Source organism: Solanum verrucosum, unplaced genomic scaffold (assembly GCF_900185275.1).
Source record: "Solanum verrucosum unplaced genomic scaffold, falcon-dt-bn FXZP01000205.1, whole genome shotgun sequence".
NCBI lineage: Eukaryota > Viridiplantae > Streptophyta > Magnoliopsida > Solanales > Solanaceae > Solanum > Solanum verrucosum.
The window spans coordinates 2,774,520-2,799,525 of NW_026019950.1; the positions used below are offsets into that span (position 1 = coordinate 2,774,520).

Here is a 25,006-nt window from a genome sequence, read left to right on the forward strand (position 1 = left end):
AATATCACAAATTTAACATAATTATTTAATCCTTCAACCACTTAATTGTATGGGATAGGTTAAATTTATATTGCTAGTTCATAATTTAACAAAATATAATTTTATAATTGCACTACATAAGTAATATAGTTTTATAAACATCAAATATAATAATTAATTATATATTGTGTATACAGATTCAATGAAATTATTCAAAAAAAAAATTAGAGTATAACTATTTTATCGGGATATAAAGTTCATTCTTGACATGAAAGAGAGGATCTAGACATATTAGAAGCTACGAGGATAAATTGCAATGGATTTCAAATAGAACCTATAGAAATGGATCGCTCATAAAAAAGAGAGCAACTTTCACATATAGCAAATACAAAATTTATATTTGTATGCTACAACAAAATTTGCATAATTGCGCTTCATAGCAAACATAAATATGTATATTTCGCTATACATATACAAAAGAAAGCAGTTGTATAATCTGCTTTGGTATACATATACAAAAATATAAAGTGAGAGAGGCGAGTGAGCGAGCGAAATCTGGGAGAGTGGCAAGCGAGATCTGGGAGAGATGAGAGAGGGGAACAAAAATATATGTACATATACAATTTTCACGCATTTTATACATTTGCATTTTTGTATAAAGTGAGAGAGGTGAGTGAGAGAGCGAAATCTGGGAGAGTGGCGAGTGAGATCTGGGAGAGGGGAGAGAGAGGAACGAAAATATATGTATATATACAATTTTCTCTCGCTTTATACAAACACAAACACATTTTATACAATTTGCGTTTTTTGTATAAAGTGAGAGAGCGAGATCTGGGAGAGTGACGAGCGAGATCTGGGAAAGTGACGAGCGAGATCTGGGAGAGGGGAGAGAGGGGAACGAAAATATATGTATATATACAATTTTCTCTCGCTTTATACAAACACAAACGCACTTTATACACTTGCGTTTGTATAAAACAACAAGAGAGGCGAGGGAGAGAACGAGAGTGGCGAGCAAGATTCATCAGGAGAGAGGTGAAATAGCAACAGTTTGCTATGAAGTACAATTAAATCAAACTATATTTATAGCATTTAATTTGAATTAATAATTTGCTATTATATACAATTTTCCCTAAAAAAATTGTGCTGGAATCTGGATGTATGTACCGAATATCTATCATATTTGGAATGAAAAGGACTCAAAGGTGATTATCACAATAGTGTATATATGTGGCAAAGAGATTAAAGGAAATAGGCCTCCAATGGCATATTAGGAGACAGTTCATACTATTACTAAAAAAAATTGAAATTAGCAATAACTTTTATTGCTAATTTGTTGTTATTTTGCTCGCAGTTAATATAAATATATTGTTAATTTATCGCTAAATTGGATTAGCGACGAATTTTGTTGTTTATTGTCTTGTTATTAAATCCACCTTTCTAGTCGTGGACTGAAGTGAAAGTCAATTCTTGATCAATTAAATACTTACCCTGTCTAGACTAATTCTCGTAAATACTAAATATAGCTTGATTGGTGATGTATTTACCTATTTGTACACTTCCTATAAAATTCTTAATTTGTCCATTACCCACACAATATTTTTTTTAAAAGGTATCTGTTAAACTTAATTTACTAGAATGCCCTAATCCTATATATGATGTTAGCAGAGCCGTCTTAACCCCTAGGTCACTAAAGTCATCGCTTGGGGCCTCATATTTCGGGGGTCCTCATTCTTTTTTAAAAAAAGAAATTACTTATAAATGTTATTTTTTAAAAAAAATTATATGTACTATGAATGCTATGATTTCTACTAAGGAAATTGCATATGAGATGAATATAGAACCTGAATTTCATAAGAAACAATTTCATGAAAATATTGATAACGAAATCACAAAGTCCCTTGAAATTAGAATTGATATATATTTCAAAATAGATTTGAACCAATTGAAGAATATGAAAATATTTTTGGTTTCTTATTTAGTGGTAAATTGAGATCACTAGATAATGAGAATTTTTTTAAAAAAACATTGTCTTAACCTTGAACTTTCTTTAACACATAATATTCTAATATTAATGGTTTATATTTATTTTTTGAATTAAAAGTATTAAGAGAGAAGTTTTTTAAAACTAAAGTTGATTAACTTTTATTCAAGATCAACAATATCTCAAGAGAGATTGGATGGATTAGCAATATTATCAATTGGAAATAAATTACTAAAATAAATCGATTATGAAATAATAACTAATGACTTCGCATCTAAAAAGCTAGAAAAGTGAATTTTAAATAAAAATATATATGATGAAAAAATAAAATATTAGGGCCCCTCTCTCAAGTTTTACTTTAGACTCTCAATCTTGTTGAATCGGCCATGGATGTTAGTATACTTGTAAAGACTCAAAAAGTAACCAACATGGGTTGTGATGCACTGATGGAGTGCTTTACCCTTAATCAGAGGTCTCGGGTTCTCGAGCCACAGGTATGAAGAACATCGTGTTGAGAGCGCCACCCCCGAATGGCCCTCCAAAGCATGATCCGAATTCAGTCGAAACTCAAATATGGGCTCCGGACACCGGGTGTGAAAAGAAAAGCCTCAAAAGCAATGTTCCAAACATCTCAAATCACCACCACTTAAATTAACTTCTCTTCATTAATTAGATTCACTATTTAGTTATTAATATTCCAAATAAAACCAAAAACTCTATTCCAATAGATTTTTTTGATGTTTGGTGAAAATGAATGAAGCCACAAAAGAGGTGTTCCACTAGAAATGAAACACGTCATCAGCCATATTTTCATATTTCATGGCTACCACAATTGTGATCCATCAACATCACTTTCAGACGAGGCCGGCTCAGAGATCTCAAGAAGACAAAGCCCAATGCCTATCCACTAATACAAAAGATCTACCAACCCCCTTAATTAGTCAATTACCAAATTCTCCTTTTGCTTCTTTCTGTCCTAAAGTTGAAAACCAGAAAAAATAATTGAAAATATAAATTAGTTTTAAATAATTTAACAACCATTGCAGGTGCCACGCACATTCAAATTATTAAAAAAAAAGGAAGAAAAAAACCTCTCATTTAAATTAGGCCAAGTCGCAGTTTATTAACCATTAGTTAGTGAGAAAAATGACAAAGAGATGAACTTAAGATAATGAAACATGTATTTTATTTTAATACAATAAAAAGCAATACTACTACTACTAATAATAAAAATAGAAGGCTTAGCTGCTGGCATTTTTCATGTAAATACGATTACACACTGTTTACTAATTTTCTATTTTAATTTTCAACTCTTTCATATAAAATCATATTTTTAAATTAAGATTGTATTATATCCCGTCTAATAAGTTTTCTTAATTCATACTCCTATATTTTCTCACTTTTATTATTTTTAGAAACTCTAAAATAACCCACTCTTTGTTCTTCGGGTGAGCACACAATTTGTGCGAGCTAGATTACCTCCCACTATATAACAATCTGTAAATTATACAAAAAATATAAATTATATTAAGCAAATCTTATACGATATTCAATAATTAAAAATAAAATTAAAAGAAAAGGAGGGTAGGTGGGTGGCAAACAGACACACAGTGCATTTGTGTAATTTGACGAAATGTGTTAAGGTTCATTTCTGTGCAGAAGAAAAATAAGTCACGTTGGTGAGTGGGGACAAATAGGCAAGTCCCATTATATACATCAACCTTTTTTGCGTTGAACACTCTGAACTTTCCCCCAAAACGATTAATCGTCGGTCGCCATTCCGAACGAAGCTCCATATTTTTATCTGCTACTTCTTCCTATATTCAATTTTCAGCTCTTTAATCCTCACCCGTAAGTGTTTTTTCTTTAATTTTATGTCAATATTTTTCATTTTCTCTGATGTTACAAACGATTTAGGGTTTTTGGTTTTGCTGATTGTTGCTGTGACTTTATCGTTTGTATCAGAATGGAGACGGCCACTGCTTTCCGATCTGGTTTCAGCATCTGTTACAAACCTACCAAGGCGTCTCTTGGTGGGTCCGATTTTGTTCGAGTCGGGTCACAGCTTCGGATGTCTCCTTCTGGAATCAAGGTATTTTGAAGTTCTGTTTTTCGTACTCATCTGCTTTAGTTTCTTTAAGTTCTGGTGTTATTTTGTTGTTTGCAATTTGTTTTCCAACAGTATCTCCACTTAAAGGTTAGATGAACCTGGAAATGAAGGCTGAAGCTTCTACGAATTGTCTAGCTTTGTGCTACTTTGGGTGTAAACACGATATATTAGTCCAAATATATGATGTTTTTGATTACTTGTAAGAAATAGTGTTGATAGGGGTTCAAGATGTAAGTTTGCAACACTTTTGAAGGGGAACTACATATTATGAACCTTCGGGGTGGCCCAATGATTTGGGCTTGGGACTTCCATGTCGGAGGTCTCAAGTTCGAAACCCCTTGCCAGTGAAAGCAAGGGGATTGCCATCTGGGTCGAGCTCGTCGCATTGGGCTTGCCTAGTGTGGATTACCTCTTCTGTGAGGTTTGCGAGCTATTGCATGGGAGCGAGAGTTTTACCCTGTGCGCACAAAAGGTAGCGGTTGCGGGTTTCCCTTGTCATAAAATAAAACTACATATTATGCCTGTGAATATATAGACTAACTGCCATAATCCTAAAAAAATGGAGATATTACCAAGCTCTTAGTCATTTCTTGATGAAGTTCTCGTTAATTTTATGAAAGTGTATAGTTCTGTATCTTATTGTTGGTGAATTCTCCTTTTTCCTTTAAGACACCCATGCGTTCGTTATATTGGTGGGATGGTGGTAGTATGCAATGGCTCCAGAGCACGTTAAAACTATAGATTGTCGACAATTAGATGTACCCATGTTTTATATAGACATCCTCTTTTTGAATATTACCCTAAGGTTTGTAAGACATAGTGATGTAGCCATGCTTCCAGCTGCCACTCCTCTCTGGATTAGTGTTAGTATAACTGATGTCTTGTTGCAGTTTCTTCTTTACCTCTAGTTCTGTCAATATTTCCTCATCTATCATATAGGAAAATGGTGTCTGCGGACTTACTGAAAAACAAAAATTGGTGTATGCGAACTCGTATCTTTGTTTCTCCTTTATTCTAAATGTATATCTGATACTGTCTTCTGGACCTGTGTCAAATTGTTGATCTTGGATTTCTTTGCTGAATTTGTTGAGTATGTGCTGGTTCTTGCTGAAATTTCTTTTTCTGTTTGAACATATGTTTTGGCAGTATATGGTAGCCTTACAAATTTTATGCCTTGAGTGTGCAGTTGTTAACTGTGTAAATATATCTGTCTGCATCCTCCTGTTGCTGATTTTTCCAGTTTGGGTGGTGCCTACTGCCTCAACATGCATTGACCTGTGTAATCCCATGTTAGTTCTTTGTAATCCATGTATCCACTTGGATATGACATTGAAGAGTCTTATTCAGTTAATAAAGATTTTCCCTTGAGCAAAGCTATCTATTTAAATTAGTTTATCTAGTTGACATAAATTAGAAATTTTATGATCTGAAATTTCTCTTTGACGCCTACTGATGTATTGGACATTTTCTTGGCAGCTTTATCCCTCAATTTCTCATGTGAAGTTGAGTAACAGGAAAGTGTCTTTTGGTAGCAGAAAATATACTGCGATCAGGGCATCTGTATCACCTTCTGAGTCTGGAGGTTCAGCTGCCCCTATTGCTCCACTTCAGCTGGAATCTCCAATTGGCCTATTTCTCTCTCAGATTTTGACAAGTCACCCACATCTTGTCCCAGCTGCTGTAGATCAGCAACTTGAACTGCTTAAAACTGACCGTGATGCAGAGCAACAGAAGGAAGAACCATCTCCAGCTGGTACTGACATTGTCTTGTACAGGTTGGTTTAGGCTTCTTTAAAATTCATCCACCTCTCCCAAGGGTTTCCCCAAACAATTTAGTTTTCTTTTGTTGTGGTATTTATCACTGCTGTGAGGTCTAACTTGTTGCATGGTTGCTTTCGAAACTATCAGGAGAATTGCTGAGGTTAAGGCAAATGAAAGGAAAAAGACCTTGGAAGAGATATTATATGCCTTGGTGGTGCAGAAATTTATGGATGCCAATGTATCTTTAGTTCCTGCAATAAGTCCATCATCATCTGAACCTTCTGGTCGAATTGATACATGGCCCAGCCAAGATGATAAGCTTGAGCATCTTCATTCACCAGAAGCTAATGAGATGATTCAAAACCACCTGTCTCTCATTCTAGGAAGTCGACTGGGTGATAATTCAGCAGTGGCACAAATAAGTAAATTAAGAGTAGGCCAAGTTTATGCAGCATCAATTATGTATGGATATTTTCTCAGGAGAGTGGATCAGAGGTTTCAACTGGAAAAGAGCATGAAAGTCCTTCCTCAGGGTGTATACGATGAAGATAGTAGCATCCAGCAAGTGGCAGGGGAGGATATCAGTGGTGATAGGCGTGATACCTCTTTCAGGTCGACAACACAAACCCATCCAGAATTGACATCATTGTCAGCAGGTGATGTGAGTCCTGGAGGTTTTGGCCAGGGGATAAAACCCTCTAGATTGAGAAACTATGTGATGTCATTTGATGGGGAGACCCTCCAGAGATATGCAACCATCAGATCTCGCGAGGCCATAGGCATGATTGAGAAACACACTGAAGCACTATTCGGTAGACCTGAGATTGTTATCACCCCTCAAGGCACTATTGACTCTTCTAAAGATGAACTTATTAAGATCAGTTTTGGTGGGCTGAGGCGGCTCGTTTTGGAGGCTGTAACTTTTGGGTCTTTCCTCTGGGATGTTGAGAGCTATGTTGATTCAAGATACCATTTCGTTGCCAATTAAATATTCTGGAGACTCCACTGTGGAGTCAGATTTATGCCGGAGGCTTACAAACTTAGTGCAGTAGCATGTTTTAAAGGGAATACAGTAGACCATGCTTGTGACTTGTACATGTGATATTTCATATTAGACAATATTTAACAACAGTGTGTTTCCTTCATATAAGATGTTAACACGATTACATGCTAGTGTTTATTAATTGGGAGGTGAATCCCCAGTCCCAACTCCCCCCTTCCTCTCATTCCTTAGCAGCCCCAATAAAGTGTAGTTGGTCTTGGTGCTATTAGTGAGGAACAAGAAGTTTGATTTCTCAATATTTGGTATCCCTTGCCTCGTCTACTCTTGCATGTCCTATTCTTGCAGTATTGCACCATCAATTTTCTGCTTATAGCTGTGAAGTCTTTCCTTTAAATGTATATATATGCATATACATATTGACACTGTCTTCACTTTTAAGTAAACCTTGGCACTTCATTTACTTGAGGGTGGTATATTCGAGAACACAATTCTCAGTCTTGTAGAGTGTAACTCATGTAAACAAATTTATAACTTAAAAACTCTTTTTTTCTAGACTCTAATATAGCCAATAACGGTTGTTGTTTCTTCTACGTTATTCTTCGCAAGTTAATCATTGTTGGGTGGGTAATCAATTATAAGATGTTGGATACTCTTACTGTAGAACTTAGGAGAAAATCGTGCAGGTTTCACTCAAAATGAATACTATCCACCATGAAGTGTGCCAAATCAAACACAAACAAGTAAAAGTGGACATAGGAAATATCATGCTTAATAGCTTTTCTGTTGCTTTATATAAAATTTGACACACAAAATGCGGTGTTCAGTTATCATTTTACAATCGTACAAAAACAACAATTCCATTATCCCAATAACAATAATAGGATAACTGCTTTTGACTCAGTTCCATCGAATATTCTCTGTTTATCCAATAAAATATCCACTCGCATATTCGCATAATCTTTTTAGAAACACAACATGAATTATTTGCCTCTTATTACATGCATTAAATACTCTTTTCCTCTTATATGCATTAATATATATTAGTATTCCTCAATGTTTCAATATTCTTAATCTTCTGTATTGTTATTCAGAGAAGATATTTTATTTCCTTTTTTTGTCAATTTCAAAACATAGTCATGGTTCTATTACTTGTGATTTTGGCTAGTTTTCTAATAGTTTGTTCTAGAGCAACTGGGCTTGAGAAATTTGATCATCCCATTAAAGTTAATGGCAATTTAAGATTTTTGGTTGTTGGTGATTGGGGACGTAAAGGTGATTATAATCAATCTGCTGTTGCTCTTCAGGTACCCATAATTTTTAATTAAATGTTAATTAGTATCTCTTATTTTTTCTTGTATTTGATAATTAATTATGTGTATAATTTGGATGCAGATGGGAAAAATTGGAGAGGAATTAGACATAGATTTTGTAGTTTCAACAGGTGACAATTTTTATACTAATGGGCTAACAGGGGAGGATGATCCAAATTTTTTGGAGTCTTTCACCAATGTTTATAAAGCAAAGAGCTTGCAAAACCAATGGTATACAGGTGAGTTTTACCCCGAATATGCTCTATCCAACGCGAATCCAGATTAATCAGGCTCCACTCCGGGAACCAGATTTACAAATGAAATTATATTTTGTATTGTTTGTAATTCTGTTAATGTTGATTTGCAGTATTGGGTAACCATGATTACAGGGGAGATGTAGTGGCTCAACTTAGTCCTTACCTTAGGAAAATTGACAGCAGATGGATTTGTTTGCGTTCTTTTATAATCAATGCAGGTAAGAGTTTTTTAAAAAAAAACTAAATCTGAAATCTAGTTTTTGTTTTTTTTTCCCAACTTATAATCATATGGTATTTGGGACGCACTAGTACGATTATTATTGTTACTTTGCATCCGTCCTAGGCCCGACTAATCCAAATTCACTGTGCATAGGACCCTTTAAGGGATGGATTTCCCCATTCTCATGATATTAATATTTCAAAATATCGTTTTATGTTTAGCAGAATTTGCTGAAATATTCATGGTGGATACAACCCCATTTGTGAATGAGTACTTTGTGGAAACAGAACATACGTATGATTGGCGCAATGTGATGCCTCAAAAGACATATACAGAAAACGTATTAAAAGTAAGTTCACATCATCTCAAAAAACTCAAATAATTTTCTGCTTATGCCTTTTTCTTCACCTTTATTCGTAGTTTTGAGCAAAGGTAGAGTCAGAATTTCAAATGAATAATTTATACATATTCAATAGATTTAGACTAAAGTTACGTGCATATTTATTGCAGGATCTAGAGAATGCGTTAAGTGAATCAAGAGCAAAATGGAAAATAGTAGTGGGTCATCATGCCATTAGAAGTGTGGGACACCATGGTGACACTAATGAACTTGTGGAACGTCTTCTTCCTATCCTTAGGGTAATAAACTTGTTCAAATTTGACAATTTTTTACATTACAAAATATTAAATTTTCACCAACATGTAACTTTTTTTTTTTTTGGTTGGATTATGAAATTCCAGGCATACGATGTAGATCTATACATGAACGGCCACGATCATTGCCTTGAGCACATTAGTGATACTGAAAGGTAAAAGTTAAAGAGTTCAGATAATAATTATCCTCAGAGATCTCAAGTTCGAAATTCCTTGTCTGCAATAAGAAGGGGTTTGCCTTTTGGGTCAAGCTCGTTGCATGTCATAATTTTGGAAATTTTAATCCAATTTTGGTTTAATTGCAGCCCGATCCAATTTTTGACTAGTGGAGCAGGATCAAAGGCATGGAGAGGAGACGTAAAAGGTTTGAACAGAGAAGATATGAAATTCTTCTATGATGGACAAGGTTTCATGTCTGTCCAAATGACACCAACTCATGTAGAGATAGAATACTATGATGTTTTTGGCAAAGTCTTACATAAATGGAGTAGATCTAAGCAACTGCATCACATCGTTATTTAATATTTTTGAGAAACACGCAGAGCGTTCGTAGATTAGTGTTAGAGTACTCGGCTTAATTTTTAGTGTAGTGTAGCTACTATAGTCATATATGGATGAATTGAGGAATTCATCCATTCTCTCGACGACTTTAGTGATCCTGAAAGGTGAAAATAGTATGTCGTATTTACTACAACGTTTGAGAATCTCAGTTTGTATAAATTATTGAAGATTTTTTAAGTTTTGTGTTAGTACGGATCTAATAAATCATATTAAATGGCTTTATGTATTTTTTATGTTTCAATTTATATGACATGTTTTCTTATTTAGTCCACTTAAAAAATGGCATTATTTTCTTATTTGACAAATGTAAAATGATGTGATCAATATTTTATTCATGTTAAATCCTATTTATTTGACTGATGTGTTTTTTTTTTACGAGCATAGACATTGAAATTTTTCAAATACACTCGATATGAGTAGGCACATTGGCAAAAAGAGTTGAAATTTCAAAAATACTCTCGACATGAAGCAAACACGTTGACGAAGAGATATCTACTTCAAACCTCATATTAGTATTAAAATATAAATGAATTGAGAAATTTGTCCATACTGAATCAAACACTCACCAATTAACTAAGTTACAAAAATTCTCATCACTCACCGATCAACTAAGTTACTAAAATTCTCGTCGAAATGTTAGAACTATCATTTGTTGCATTTTAATTTCCAAAACTACCCATGTTCTGATTTCTGACCACTCCTTTGGGCTTCGGACTCGAGAGTTCCATAATATGACGGTTGGGCCCCTTCTTTTTTTCCTTGGTGTCCCTTAAACCCACTTGTCACTTTTTGTGTGGAGTTTTTGTAGTCAAATCAAAGTAAAATTTGAATATTGATACGATAGGGAAAATACTATTAAAAGTAAAATTTCAACAAATTAACTTTGCAAGAAAAGAATTACTTATGCTGAAATAACATAAAATTATTACATGATTACCTTAAAATGTAATTTGATGACTTTGTTTGCAAGAATAGACACACCCCCCTTATAAGAAAAGAAAACAACTAATTGAACATAATATAATCAAATGCATTTTTTTTCGAAACATTATAATTTGATTTTATAAAACAATTATAGTAAAAAATTAGCAATAGAATGTACATTTATATTACTTTAAAAATATGAAGATTTTTAGAAATATTGTGTGTATCCTTTCTCCAATAATAGAATATTTTATAATACATAAAATTATTTTATTTTATTTTTTATAATCCCTATTTAAAATTAAGGAGTTCCAAAATATATGATAAAAGAAACTATTTTAAAAGGAATCCGAAAACATAATACTAAAAGTAAACAAGTGAGTACTGAAATATATGATAAGAAGGAAATATATTTTGACCAAAATGCATCATAAAAAGATAAAAAGCAGAACAAAATCACGTAAGAGAAAATTAGGAATTTTGTCATCACTGTGGCCTAAAATTTGGCATAGAAAAGCCCTCGTTTTTTTTTTGGGCAGGCATACATCTAATAGCTCAAATATATTATTTTAGGAACTTTTTAATGACAATATAGCATGAACTAAAATTTGTCCTTATATATTACCAAATATTGAAATTCTTTTATGTTATTGGTAGAAATAATATTCATTCCTGATCTAATAATTTTTATTAGCTTATATTAAAATTTATATAATCTCATGCTCATAATTGTAATGTATTTTCACTCGATGTTTATTGTGTGATAAAGACGTGATGAATTTTTTTGCTTAGATCAAAATATGTTAGGCATATAAATGTCCAGCCAATAAATTCAAGATTAAAAGCAAGTATGCCAGGTATCAAAATGACAATTAGGTGTCAAATAGAACTACTGAGTTAATAAATCTCAAAAAAATAAATATTATTCTTTCTGTCCCAAAGTAGTTTTTACAATATATTTTAATTTGTTAAATTAAATTTTATTAATTTAATATCTAAAATTAAAACTAAAATATTAAAAAATTATAATTTTTTAATATAAATTATAATTTTTGTATATTGATATACTAAAAATATACTTTATAATATTAATCAAAGAATATATTATTGATTTTTAGAAAAAACACAATGAAGTACTGTTTAGTAAAAAATGTCGATGACCACGAAAGTTTCCTAAATCGAGTTAATTGGTCACGTTTCAATGTACTGGAAGAGTTGAACCAAATGACCGGTTCTCCAAGTCACCTTTATCTTTTAAGTTACGTACCAATATAAACCACTCGTCAGTCAATAAACGCCATGTGTTGCGAGCAAATTTACTGTTAATGTCAAAGAAATATTAAAAATCGAATCTAATCAAATCGAGTTGATTTATGTTATTTTCTAAAATAGAATCGTGAAATTTTATCTAAGTGTATAAACGTTCCAAACAATTGAGATGATCTTTTTAATTTATGAAAAAAATCAAAAAATTCCCGAACCGAACAGAATATGTAAATATATTTTATATATTAACAATACGTTAAATCTAATATATATTATAATTTTTTGATTTTTTTTCATAAATTAAAAAGATCATCCCAATTGTTCAGGACGGTTATAACTTAGATAAAAGTCCACAAGTTTATTGACAAAATGACATAAATCGATTCGATTCAATTAGATTTGGTCAGTTTAGTCAATTTTTCGTATTCTTTTGACACCCTTAGCTATGACTTGTTTAGAAGTTTACTCCAACCTATCGGATTTATTTTAATAAAAATAAAATAAATATTATTTTAAAATTAAATTATGATTTCTCTTATTTTAATTTATTATAACTACTTTTCTTTTTTAATTCAATTCAAAAAATGATTATATCCTTGTTAGCAATTTTGTAAAATTTCAAAAAAAAAATCACATTTCATATTTAAGATTATAAGATTAAAGAGTATTTTGATATATTTAATATATTTTTAATTTTAAACTGCAAGATATAAAATTCTTCTTACTTAAGTTTTGTATCAAATCAAACGAACCAATTAAATTAATAATGAAGAACGTACTAAATATATAAATGAAGAAACTATATTCCATAAATATTTCTACCTTTTTCACTAATTCTCTTCATAGTTTGTGATAATTATATTTTATCTCACTAATTAATAATTTCATAACATATTTTAAGTCAGATTACATCTAGATACATATTTTTGCTATCAAATACACTGAAATAGGGAGAGAAGCGAGCAAAAATGATTTATATTTAAAATACTTGTGAATCACATTAAATACATGTATATGTGATGGTATTCCAAAAACACGAGCGAGATGAGAGAGAAGTGATGGATATGAGCGAGATTTGTATATGTATTTCAGATACATGCAATTATTATTTTTAAATATAGTGTATCTAAAACAAATTACACATAATTTTCATTTTATGTATCTCGACGTATTTTGATACACTAAAATCTAATAAGATTCTTAATATTACAAACTAAGATGCATCTAAATAATTAGCTTCTAAACTAATAAATTTTTGGTAAATTATCCTATATAAATATATATAATTTTTTAATTTGAATTGATTTTTATCTAAACAGTAAAGGTTGGTGAGTTTTATTAATTGTATTACTCCATCTATTTCAAAAAGAATAATCAGTTTGACTTGAAATGGAGTTTAAGATTTTTTTTTTTTAATATTGTGGTTCTAAATTAAAGTTATGTCAAATGTATCAAAATATTCTTTAATCATGTGGCCTTAAATATGTCATATGAAAAGTTAAAGTTAAAATATGTAAAAAAAAAAGTTATTTTATTTAAAGAAGACAAAAAAAGAAACTAGATCATTCTTTTCTAGCGAGGGAGTACTGTTTTACGAAAGGAAACAAAAGCGAAACCAAAAACAAGATGATATCGCCGCATATGAGAACATGTGTTGCGTTGACACGTGGTAGTATCTTGTACCGCTATTTTGTAGCGTAGTTTTCTCAGCCATTATTTATTCATCACTTCTCGGAACCTTAAGGGGAAGTGGTGGCTGAAACCTTTTGCCCATACCCAAGGAGAAAAAAGGAAAGAAAAAAAAAAATCATCTTCATCCCCTTCAGCCTGCCCAACTTCTCTCTCTTCTCTCAAACACTTCTGCTCATTTCATTATCAAAATTTTCCGTATTCAACTTTGCTTTTTCCACAAACAAAAACCTTATCTAAATTAATTTTTGAATTTTGTTTGTTCATCTGAATTTTACTTTACATTTATATGGTTTGCTTGACAAGTCAAAAATTGTGCAAACCCAAACGATTTGAATCACATTTCGTACCATATTTCAACGCAAAACCAAAATTAAATTTGAGGTTTAGAAATTCGGAGGATTTTCCTGAATATTTATCCGAGTTGAAATTGAAATTGTTAGCGTTTGGGACTAGAAGAAGAAGAAGAGGAATTACAGCAGCAATGGCGGTCGAATTAGTGAAATCGAACGAAGCGACGATTATATTGACGTCAGGTGCAAGCGGAAGAATCAGTGCCTTGTTTTCATTACAGGTATTGAGGAGCTTATTCCTTTTGATCAATGCTTTTGTATTGCTATTGTTGTTTCCATTTCGTGGACGGAGGAGGATGGCGTCTCCGGCGTCGTCGGGGTCGCAGGAGAAAGGCGGCATTGGGAAGGAAGAAAAGGCGGTGGAGAGGAAAGGTCCGGTGGTTCGAGTGCCGTCGAAAATGGTGCCGCGGAAGAGCGCGGTGGAGCAGGAGGTGGCGGCGAGACGATCGCTGGCGATAAGAAGGGTACTTCAGGAAGACGATAAAGAAACGCTGAGGGAATTTTCGCTCTTTGTTACGTCCAGAGGAGAAACTATGTTCACGCAATCATGGACACCTGTTTCCTTCAAAGTCAGGTAAATTCATCAGCTCCAAATCCCTAAATGAAATTGCCTTTTATCTTATTTATCCTATCCTAATTTATGTAATACATTTTAAAATTTTGAAATTCAAATAAATTTAGGTATGATGTAAATTTTGCATGTGTTTTTAAATATTTTAAATTATCACTTACTTTTATGTTGGTCAAACTTGAATTATGGGTCGGCCAGAAAGGAGTAAATTATTTTGGCTATAACTTTTAAAATATTGCTAAAATTGGAATGTATTTTATTATTAAATTTTTGCTGAAAGACTACGCAAAATTAAATAGGCATAAGCAAAACCTGTAGTATACTTTTTGGGATTGATTACACGTTATGATCTTTTATTATTCTCCAAGTTTTTTATTTTGTTTGATAACCTAATTGTCGGTTGACGTTTCTGGAAGGTGCTAGGAAGTTTGAATACATTTCTCTTGTTTTTGTGTTTCCATTTCTGCCCTCGTTATTTTCTTTGTTGTGAGCGTCTTGCTTTCCACGTTGCTGTTGGATAAGACTCTTTTCTATTTTTGCACCCAGTGAACCTTCTTAATAAAAACGACTAAAATTTCTGATTTAGGGGTGTGTGGTAGGGAATTTTTTTTTTCCAGAAAATATTTTTTAATTTTCTCGTGTTTATTTGTTCAAATATTTTATATAGGAAAATAAGATCGTTAAAAATGAGGAAAATGATTTCTCTTATAGGAATAGCGGAAAACAAGTTCCATAAGCATCTTCCAAAATCATTATTTCCTCCCTATCCTCCTAATGTTCCAACCTAACGTTCCCAAACCCGTTTCTCGACTATTCCACCCTCTCAAATCTCGAAGCCCCACTCCCCACCCCAAAAAACTTTTGCTAGATTAGATATAAATACTTTGGGATATTATTTTTTATTTACTTATCAAACACTAAAAAAAATAAGTAAGAAATTCACTTGTTTTTCGAATAAAAAACATTTTCCTCCAAGCAAACACACCATTACGAATTTAACCACTCTATCACAGTTCATATTAGTACTGTTGGTTAAGATTACAAATTAGTGGACTGAATAGCTCTTGACAACTAAGTTGCATGGCGATTTCTCCAACTGCTTAGGAAATGCAGATATTTTGTAAAAAATGTGTGATTTAAGATTTAATTAGAAAGGAATTTTGATATCTTTAAATTTCCACCATCCAGCAGAACTTAGAGCCATCCACACAGCTTTATTCTCCTTGTTTTAACCGTGCTGTGAGTGTGACAGCTCAGTTACATGTACTAATTAATAATGGGAATGGGACATTTTGTTGATGTTACTACTCATAATTCTGTTTGTGGCGATGTCTACAATATTCTGATGCTTCAAAATTTAACAGTCTACTTTTAATTACTTTAGAATATTTACTCAAAACATTTTTGTCTTTATGCTGAAAAAGTTCTTGTTTTTATCAGATCCTTAAAATTTTTGGAAGTAGTAAATTGAATGTGACTATTTTCCATTTGAATTTCATTTATGTGTGTTTTTTCAAACAAATCTTATCTTAATAGACACACATTCTTTCAAATTTAGGATGATAGAGATATTAATGAGTGTTATAAGTTGTTGAAAGGGGAATATTGCAGCCACTAGCAGATTTTGATAGATGGTGGTCCTTAGAGTGGACCGATTCCCGAGAATCCCACCACCCAAGTCACTAGTGATGGTATTTTCTGATTATTCTCTGTGTGGTAGCCATGGGCTTAATGGGAGCCACCACTGTTTTTTTTTTTTTTTTGTTGCATGAGATGCCAAAACGTGGCAGCTCTTTTCAAATTATCTCACAAAGTTTAATTTGGCTCACATTTTACATTAAGAAATGATCGAAAGAGACATCCTGTGACTAGAATTTATGTTTATTTTTTCACTATAGGACAGAAACATGGATATAAAATCCTAGTCTGATTAAAGGGAACTCCCTTAGTATCAGTGACTTAATTTATATCACGATGTTTGGTTGAACATGAAGTTTAAAAATGAAACATAGTCACATTGACTTTTGAAATTTGTGATTTAAAACAAGTCGTAGTTATTTGTGTGAGGGTAAAATAAAATGTTTAAAGCTAAATTATTATAAAATATAGAAATGTGTCTATTCTTTTTTAGGCGAACTAAAAATGGAAAAAGTATCTCAAATTAAGACTGAAGGAGTAATTAAGGGTGTTATTGAGAAATGGAGTGCATGTGTAGTCATTGGTCTTTTTATGTAGTATTATTCCCTATGTTCATTTTTACTTGTCCACTTATTGAAAACAAATGTTCACTTTTACTTGTCACTATAAGCATATCGAGAGAAAAAACACATTTTCCCTCATATTTTATCCTCAACATTAATTACTTATTTTTCAAGACCTAAATACTCATATATTTTTCTTAAGAGGAGTTCAAAGTCCAAAGTGGACAAATAAACGTGAATGGAGGGAGTACCTGTGTAAACTGTAAAGATGTACATATTTAACATACTGAAAATCCTCATGCTTCAGTCTGAATATGAGTGAGGTGGTATATGAATACTCCTTATCCTTATATATTTGGATTAAAGAACCCAATGGTCCTCTAAGAAAATGTTGCAAAGTTACCTTCAATGACCCACTCCAATTGCCTTCTCTAGTAATAAGTTCTTCAAAGTTTTGTTTTCGTTTTCCAAGTAAATAGAAGACCATGCAAAAGCATTGTAATTATCTACATTGCATGTTTTGCTCCATACAAGTTTTCTGTTTAAATTTTTTTTGATGATGTTAATTGTCTTGGTGCAGGGGCTTGGTTTTCTTGTTGCACGGCCTCAATGAACACAGGTTTACATTTGTCTTGCAAGATTCTTATGATTTATTTTAGTTCGGTTCAAATGTTCATTATCTTAAAGACTCTGCATTCTTCACATTGCAACAGTGGCCGATATAATGATTTTGCCAAGAAGCTAAATGCAAATGGCTTTAAAGTTTATGGAATGGATTGGATTGGTAAGTTTTGGATTTACAAAACGAATTATTATAAACCACTTGCTTTATATATCCACTGTTATTTGTAGATTCTGGCATCTAAGTTCTGTTTATTTATTTTACTTGTTAATTGAATATGAGAAAATCGATTCTCATAGTTGATTAACATCCTCTATCTCAAATCAGGGCTCTTTTCTTCTATCTGTTTCTTCTCATTATGTATGTCGATTGAACTGGCAGTATGTATTGTTCATCAAGAAACTCGAGGCTTATCTTTAACTTCCTCACTCTTTCTTCTATATTGGGAACAGTGGTTTTGTTGTGCTTATTCTAGTTTCTATCCCTGCCAGAGATATGGCTATGCTTTTTGTTTATCTTGTTTAGTTTTCATCTTAATTTATCTGAATCCTAGTCTTTATGGCTGTTCAACCCCTTTAGATTTTGTCCTCTTTAATTACGTGCCACTCTGCGAAGTGCCAACCTTCAATTGCTAGAATTTATGCTGAATAATTTCTGGATTTCTGTTAGTTTTGCAGTGTATATTGATTATTTTAGTCATACTTTTCCTGTAATAATTGAATTCTGTGAAAATTACATTAATCTTCTCCACTTGCTGGCTCTACAATGATTAGCTCTTTTTAATGGAAAAATATCAAGACATGCTTATACTTTCATATCTTTCACTAGGCTATGACCTTGCTATATAGTGATAAACAAAGTGCAAGTGGCTTAAAATATGTCTTTACTTTCTCCATTAAGCTTCTAGCTGTAGCTTCTTTGATCGTGGTTTTAAAGGGGAAAATATAGCCGGAATGAAAATGTTCCATTCCCCCGGGGCTAGGGTGGTGGAGAGGTGAAAGGAATCCAATGAGGCTTTACATCTAATAAAAACACCATCACTTCTTCCAATCTGTCCAAGTCTTAGTTGGCTGAATTACCCAGTAACTATGTTGATGGGAGGTAGTAGATACTCGGTGGAATTAGTTGAGGTGTACACAAGTTTGCCCTGATACCAACGTCATACAAAATAATAACAATAAAAAAGCATCAGTGCCAGCAGGTTATCCAAGAATTATCTTTAGCAGTCATCCATCAGTTGGCAGGCTATGAACTCGTTGGACTGCACACTGATACTTATGCATTTACCACCAACTTGTTGGTTCTTCACCTAACATAGATGAGAAAAAATATGGATATCTGGGTATGTGTGAGAGTAAATCATAAAATGTTGCACTCCGTGAAGCACAGTTTTTCCAATCTCTTCTTGGTGAAATAAACCTATTATAATTTTTAGGTGGTCATCTATCAGTTCTAAACCTGAATGTCATTTCTTCCTTTTCTTAAGCTTTGCAATTCTGATATTCATCTATTGATGAATTTTTAGAGAAGGGTGACAAATTGATTGTTAGTTGCTGTTATTATGGTTGAAAAGTCAGTCTTCAACTATGCATCTATGTCGCATGTTGCAGGAGTTGAAATTCCTCCAATCAGCAGCCTTTGGTGCAAAAATGTTTACATGTGAAGCTCCTTTGCATAAGTAAGCTATTAAATTGAATCTCTGATTCTGCCTCTGTGCATGAAGGGATAATAGAGGGAGGAAAAGGTGCTTACAACTCCATTTTAATGCATTTTATTGGAAAAATAATTCTAATATTTTATCACTCTTTCATAAGGGCCAAGTCCTAAAAAGTAATATTTGATGCGAGTTTATGTGTTGTTGCTGCTACCAGATTGCACTTCACTTCCTTGGTTGCACAACAATTTTGTTTTAGGGGATTGACTTGCCTCGATTATCAAAGATTAAAGGAAACTGAATTTGTTAAATGCATGACTGTGAAGAACACCTTGGGTCTATTTGACTCTTATCTATCCGTCTGAAATTTTGTCTGAGGCACCACTTCCTCTCTCTCATTGTAACCTTTGGCTAGTTCTGCTATTTATTGCTTATTTATTAACTGTGTATAAACATTTTCACCTAAATGCATTTTGTAACGCGTAAATAGTTCTTTACCAATTAATAGTGTGTCTGAATCCTTTGGGAATGTCTTTTTCTGAAATTCAAGTTTCGTCTTCATGCAGGACATGGTGGAAGTGATGGACTGCATGCATATGTCCCTTCTCTTGATGATGCTGTCAATGACATGGTATGATTATTCTAGTTTTCATGAATCATGCATCGAGTAAAACAGGCAGAATGAAACATTTAAGTTAATGTTATTTACAAATTACAACTTTTCGTCCACTTTGTGCAGAAACAATTTCTGTCAAAGATTTTAGCTGAAAATCCTGGGCTTCCGTGCTTTTGCTTTGGACATTCGACTGGTGCAGCCATAATCCTTAAGGTAAATGAGTTTTCTGTCGTATTGGCTATTAAATTGTTAATTTTGACTGTTGTTGACACTATCCTTCATTGATACTTGTAGGCAGCACTTGATCCAAAGGTAGAATCTAGGATTGATGGTGTTGTATTGACTTCACCTGCCGTTGGAGTTAAACCAGCTCATCCGATTTTCACAGTAAGCATTTGTTTCAAATCAACTTCCTGCTTTTGTTCTTCTCTATGAATAAATATCTTCTGTTGGGCCTCAACATTCCTTTTTCTTAATTATTAGGTACTTGCTCCAATTTTCTCATTTTTACTCCCAAGATACCAGTTCAGTGCAGCAAACAAAAGGGGTGCCGCAGTGTGTAGGGATCCAGCAGCATTACTGGCCAAGTATTCAGATCCACTAGTATTCACTGGATCCATTAGGGTACGAACAGGTTACGAGATCCTTCGGATAACTGCCTACTTGCAACAGAATCTGTGCAAGTTGACAGTACCATTCCTAGTTCTTCATGGCTCCGATGATGCAGTCACCGATCCTGAAGGCTCTAAGAAGCTCTACGAAGAGGCTTCTTCAACTGATAAAAGTATCAAGCTGTATAAAGGGTTGTTGCATGACCTTCTTTTTGAACTTGAAAGAGAAGAAATCATGCAGGAAATAATCGACTGGTTGAACCAAAGATTGTCGAATTGTTAAGAACTACTATTATACAATGGTTCAATCAGAAGAAATCGGGCAGGGGAAATTGCTGAATCCGAAGAGAGTAGCAGTGGTGAACGGAAGAAAGTTGCGCTTGTTCAATTAGTTTTGTATGTTAAAAGACTTGGTTGAAGCCTCTGCATTCTTAGATATTTTGTATTTTGTAAACTAATTAATCCATAATCGGTTACTCAATTTTCTTCGAAAGGACTACTCGGAAGGCAAAATCATTTTCCTCCGCTTTTGTCAGACAACTGTTTTTGTGAAATGTAAAAGGCGGTCTATTAATTTATTTTCATCGATTTATTCATTATCATTTTCTGCTTATGCCAGTGGCGGAGTCAGAATTTTTGATAAGGGAATTCAAAATCTGAAGAAATAGATACACGAAGTAGTCGAAGGGAGTTTGACATCTACTATATATACCTAAAAAGTTATTTTAACCATGTAAATATAATATAATTTTCTGCGGAAGGGGGGGTTCGGATGAACCCCTAATGATAAGGTGGCTCCGCCACTGCGTTGATGCTGCTTACTAGATTTCTCGTTTGTTAATTTTCTGTCTGTCATGGTGGGATGGAGATGCTAGAACTTTTGTGAGTACAAAGTAACTCCATAGATGAACACAAAATTGATTATGAATTCATAGCTTAGGCAAATAAATCCAGTGATTAATAGTTGTACTTTTTATGTTCTGATGTTTGAAGTGAGAAAGCCCTTTATTTTATATTTTTGGTCATAGAGGAAGCTCCACTAAATGGTTTAAAATTTTAGGAAAAATGAAAGGAAGGTCAACTATAGAAAAGACAAGAATAGGACCACTTGCATTAGGGGGATTATTTCATGTCAACATTAAGATGAAATTAATTCATGTGGGTGGTGGCATTGATGTCATGAATAGTGCCTCCCACGACAACCATCCAGATCAATCTATCACGAGCAATGACAAATTCAAAATTTTCATCAATGTTAATAAATACAGAATAAAATTTACGAAGAGGTCAAGGAGTGTCATTATATATTATTTATATAAATAAAAAAGTTTATTTAGCTACACAATGTAATTTTCAAATCGGGATGAAAATCAATTTTTTTTAAAAATAAATAAATAAATAAATACATGAGTTCTTTAATTCCTTCTTTTTCCCTCCCCACCTTTCATTACAGAAATTTTTGACTTAAAGGACTTGAATTACAAGTCTTCCGTTTAGAAATACCAATGTACCTTCTAGTATAAAGCAAAAGAAGTGGAGGGGTTGAGGCCTAAGCCCTAAAGGCAACTAAAAATATTATATTCATGATAGGCAGAATCGAAAGGTGTTAGCCAATGAGGGTTCTTAATCATAGGTCTCAGATTTCAACTTTGTGTATGTAGTTGCTTTTATTAGAGAGTGTTGTCTCAAATGTGAGACTTTCCGGTGCAATTCAAATTTAATTGGTCCCTTATATGAGGTACCAAACACCTGATGAAAACCTAACGACTATTAGATTTTTTCTTCTTCACATTTCAAAGTATTGTGCATTAATAGGAGCAATTACTCCAAATAGTTGATCACTCCCGTTAAAGTTTCATATTTGTTGAGGATATGAGTTGTGTTTCCATTTGTATGGTCATGTGGGTCTTGAATAATCTTTACCACTTGAGATTGAGTCTCTATGCTAGTTAGCCTTTCTCCAAAGAGACAGGTCTAAAATTTGAACTTCATAGAATATCAAGTACTCGAATTCTAAATTCCATTTCCACCACAAATTTGATTTATTAGGTTTGAAATCATCAAATATTTGTACTTGTTAGTCTACTATTTAACACACATACATGATTTGAACTAACACTATTTTGGATTATAAGTTGAACTCTATATTCACCCCTTGTTTAGATGTCCAATTCTATGCATGGTGAGGTATTAATTAAAGTCCCAACGGTTAATGATGTATCTTATATGATTTTGGACACTATTCTCATTTCATAAGCTAACTTTCAATTAAAATTTAGGCACTTGTTTGGATGGTTATTACCAATTCACGTATTTTATCACATTATTGTCTTGAAAATAATATTTATTTCGATTGATACTTAAATTTTAGTAGTAGAAAGTCTGTACAACAATCAATTTGGTATGTTTCTTGTCATTGTTTTCAAACAACAATACAAATTGTGCGGCATTTGATTCCCGATAGTTGATGAAGTATTGTACTTTTTTTTTTTAATTTAGGAAGTAATTAAATGTGAGACTTTTAGTTCTTTAATAATTAGAAGATTTGGCTAGTTATACAAGAAAGTCGGAGAGATAGCAAAAAAATAAATGCCAGATGATTTGGTTTTATTGAGCTAATTAATTCCAAAAGTTGAGTTGAAAACAACGTGATGAATAAATAAAACATGACACTAATAATCTAATTATAAGCTAACACGTAGCTTCTATAGACAAATAAACGTTTTCCAAATGTATTTTGCTGATTAGTCGAAAAGGTATGACCCATTGGAACCAAAATTATGCCTTTTTTTCTAAATAAAAAAAATGTGAACACTTCTAGTTATAGCGCATCAAATTCATGCGCTATATATAAATATGCTAATGGCTCGATCTTGTTAAGAATCGTTAGACCATCGTTTTAATAAATAAACACATAATATATATTTTTTAATGTATTTTCTATCTTAATAAACCTTATACAATATAAATTTGGATTAGTTGAGAATATGTTTGAATTTTTTTTTAAAGAGAAAGTAATAAGTAGAAAAGATGAATTAATAATATTATCCTCCGAAAAAGGTAGTTCCTAATCATGATTAGCTAGTAATTGATGAGGCCAATTTTACAACCAATATTTTTGAGCAATAAGCATTAAACTTTTTTTTTTGACTAATAAAAATACTTATTTTATTTTATTGAGATATGTCACTGCACTGTGGTTGATCATTTGGAGAAGTTGATTGGTGTTCCAAAGCCTAACCCCAAATAAAAAATAATTAAAGAGCAAATTAGTTGACTGAAGTAGAATACACTTTTTTGGATTTGGCAGTTGGCATTCAATTATTTTTCTCCGTCCATCCAATTATAAAAAAGCATGGATATTAGTGGTTGATACTGCCTATTAATTATCATTATGACTCAACTTGAAGTACAAACACTGGAATTCTATATAATATTGTACGAATATTCCTAATAGATTTTACTCTTGACATCGACTTGCATGTTGTGTTTTTTGTGTAATAATTACCCAGCCTCGATTGTTTACATCAAATCAACTCAATTTATTATGATCAAGTAATTTAATGTAGTAAATATATGTATTAATTGATCATATAATTATTAAGTGATTGAAGTATATGCAATTATATTACCAGTTCTCTTTTTGGAAAGGGTGGAATCCAGGGTGAACTGGTTTATATCAATTATTGTACTATACACAAATTTCAATTAGGTTTTGAGACTAATTTATATCTTAAAAGCTACTACCTTCAAAGGAAGAATATTGACCACGTCTTATAATTATTCAGGGTTCTTGTCCCGGTCCATATCGATATGGGATCATTCTCAGCAACACTCACCTCACACCTAAAACCAGACATTCTTAGAGCCCGTTTGGATTGATCTAAAAAAAATAGCTTTTAATAAAAATAAAAAAAGTTAAATTTAAATTACTTTTAAATCAAAAAATAAAAAGTGGAAAGAGTTCTACTTTTGGTTTTTAACATTTTTAAAGACATTTTAAACTTATTTTTAACTTTGTCAAACACTTTCAAAAGCTAAAAATGACTTAGAATAATTTTGGCCAACTTTTAAGTCAATCCAAATATGCTCTTTATCCGAGGTTCTATCCATTATCCAGTTCGCAGCACGACATTCAAGGATTGAAAGTATATTCCAACCCTCGTACGGTTTGGGAGCCCCACAACTGACCCAATGGGCCTGGTGTTAATATCATGTCAAATTAGATCTTGAGGTTAACTCATACCCCAAAAACTAACTCAAAGTAAGGAGTGCCCAAGACCCAAGTCGAGCCTAGGGTTCTCGTCCGATCTGATGTGTGATGGTTGTCTTCAACACAAATAACCCAATCAAGGAAGGAGCTAACTAAGTAAGAGTAGTAAACAATTATCGTAACTTGATTATTATATACGTCTGACCTACCCACACAAATAGGAGAAAAGACAAGAGTCACTATGACGGCAGGCACCTAAACATATTTAACGTAAAAGCATTTGCTTGCGCTTCTCCAAATTGATCACTCTTGGAAGTGGTCCAAAATAACATATTTTATCATAGTGGTCCAAAATTTCTCGATATTTTGTAGTAACTTTTATACCATAGATTGCTCATTTCTACTTGTGGATATAGATTAATTGATCACGAACCATGTTAAATATAT

General features: G+C 32.7%; 4 protein-coding genes across 4 annotated transcripts in view; all 4 read left to right on the forward strand.

The window, feature by feature from the left end:
• The window catches only part of LOC125813917 (calmodulin), a 103,303-nt gene that overhangs the window by 61,240 nt on the left and 17,057 nt on the right, over nucleotides 1–25,006 (forward strand). The gene's annotated exons all lie outside the window — the stretch shown is intronic.
• Nucleotides 3,623–7,007, forward strand: LOC125813908 (UV-B-induced protein At3g17800, chloroplastic). Its single transcript, XM_049493383.1, has 4 exons — nucleotides 3,623–3,814; nucleotides 3,929–4,055; nucleotides 5,550–5,848; nucleotides 5,982–7,007. Exons 2-4 carry the CDS (start codon nucleotides 3,930–3,932, stop codon nucleotides 6,820–6,822), a joined length of 1,266 nt encoding a protein of 421 aa, XP_049349340.1. The 5' UTR covers nucleotides 3,623–3,814; nucleotide 3,929; the 3' UTR covers nucleotides 6,823–7,007.
• LOC125813912 (purple acid phosphatase 17-like) lies at nucleotides 7,865–9,800 on the forward strand. Its single transcript, XM_049493388.1, has 7 exons — nucleotides 7,865–8,141; nucleotides 8,230–8,386; nucleotides 8,515–8,622; nucleotides 8,849–8,973; nucleotides 9,135–9,263; nucleotides 9,366–9,433; nucleotides 9,584–9,800. The coding sequence occupies exons 1-7, from the start codon at nucleotides 7,974–7,976 to the stop codon at nucleotides 9,798–9,800; spliced, it is 972 nt and encodes a 323-aa protein (XP_049349345.1). The 5' UTR covers nucleotides 7,865–7,973.
• Nucleotides 13,832–20,923, forward strand: LOC125813905 (uncharacterized). Its single transcript, XM_049493381.1, has 7 exons — nucleotides 13,832–14,645; nucleotides 17,424–17,462; nucleotides 17,557–17,627; nucleotides 19,686–19,750; nucleotides 19,859–19,948; nucleotides 20,030–20,122; nucleotides 20,219–20,923. Exons 1-7 carry the CDS (start codon nucleotides 14,008–14,010, stop codon nucleotides 20,627–20,629), a joined length of 1,407 nt encoding a protein of 468 aa, XP_049349338.1. The 5' UTR covers nucleotides 13,832–14,007; the 3' UTR covers nucleotides 20,630–20,923.

Coding starts and splice junctions, on each gene's coding strand:
- LOC125813908 (XM_049493383.1), top strand. CDS start 3,930: ATGGAGACGGCCACTGCTTTCCGATCTGGTTTCAGCATCTGTTACAAA. Junction 4,056..5,549: donor TGTCTCCTTCTGGAATCAAG/GTATTTTGAAGT, acceptor TTTTCTTGGCAG/CTTTATCCCTCAATTTCTCA. Junction 5,849..5,981: donor ACTGACATTGTCTTGTACAG/GTTGGTTTAGGC, acceptor CGAAACTATCAG/GAGAATTGCTGAGGTTAAGG.
- LOC125813912 (XM_049493388.1), top strand. CDS start 7,974: ATGGTTCTATTACTTGTGATTTTGGCTAGTTTTCTAATAGTTTGTTCT. Junction 8,623..8,848: donor TTCTTTTATAATCAATGCAG/GTAAGAGTTTTT, acceptor TATGTTTAGCAG/AATTTGCTGAAATATTCATG. Junction 8,974..9,134: donor ATACAGAAAACGTATTAAAA/GTAAGTTCACAT, acceptor TATTTATTGCAG/GATCTAGAGAATGCGTTAAG.
- LOC125813905 (XM_049493381.1), top strand. CDS start 14,008: ATGGTTTGCTTGACAAGTCAAAAATTGTGCAAACCCAAACGATTTGAA. Junction 19,949..20,029: donor GTGCAGCCATAATCCTTAAG/GTAAATGAGTTT, acceptor TGATACTTGTAG/GCAGCACTTGATCCAAAGGT. Junction 20,123..20,218: donor CAGCTCATCCGATTTTCACA/GTAAGCATTTGT, acceptor CTTAATTATTAG/GTACTTGCTCCAATTTTCTC.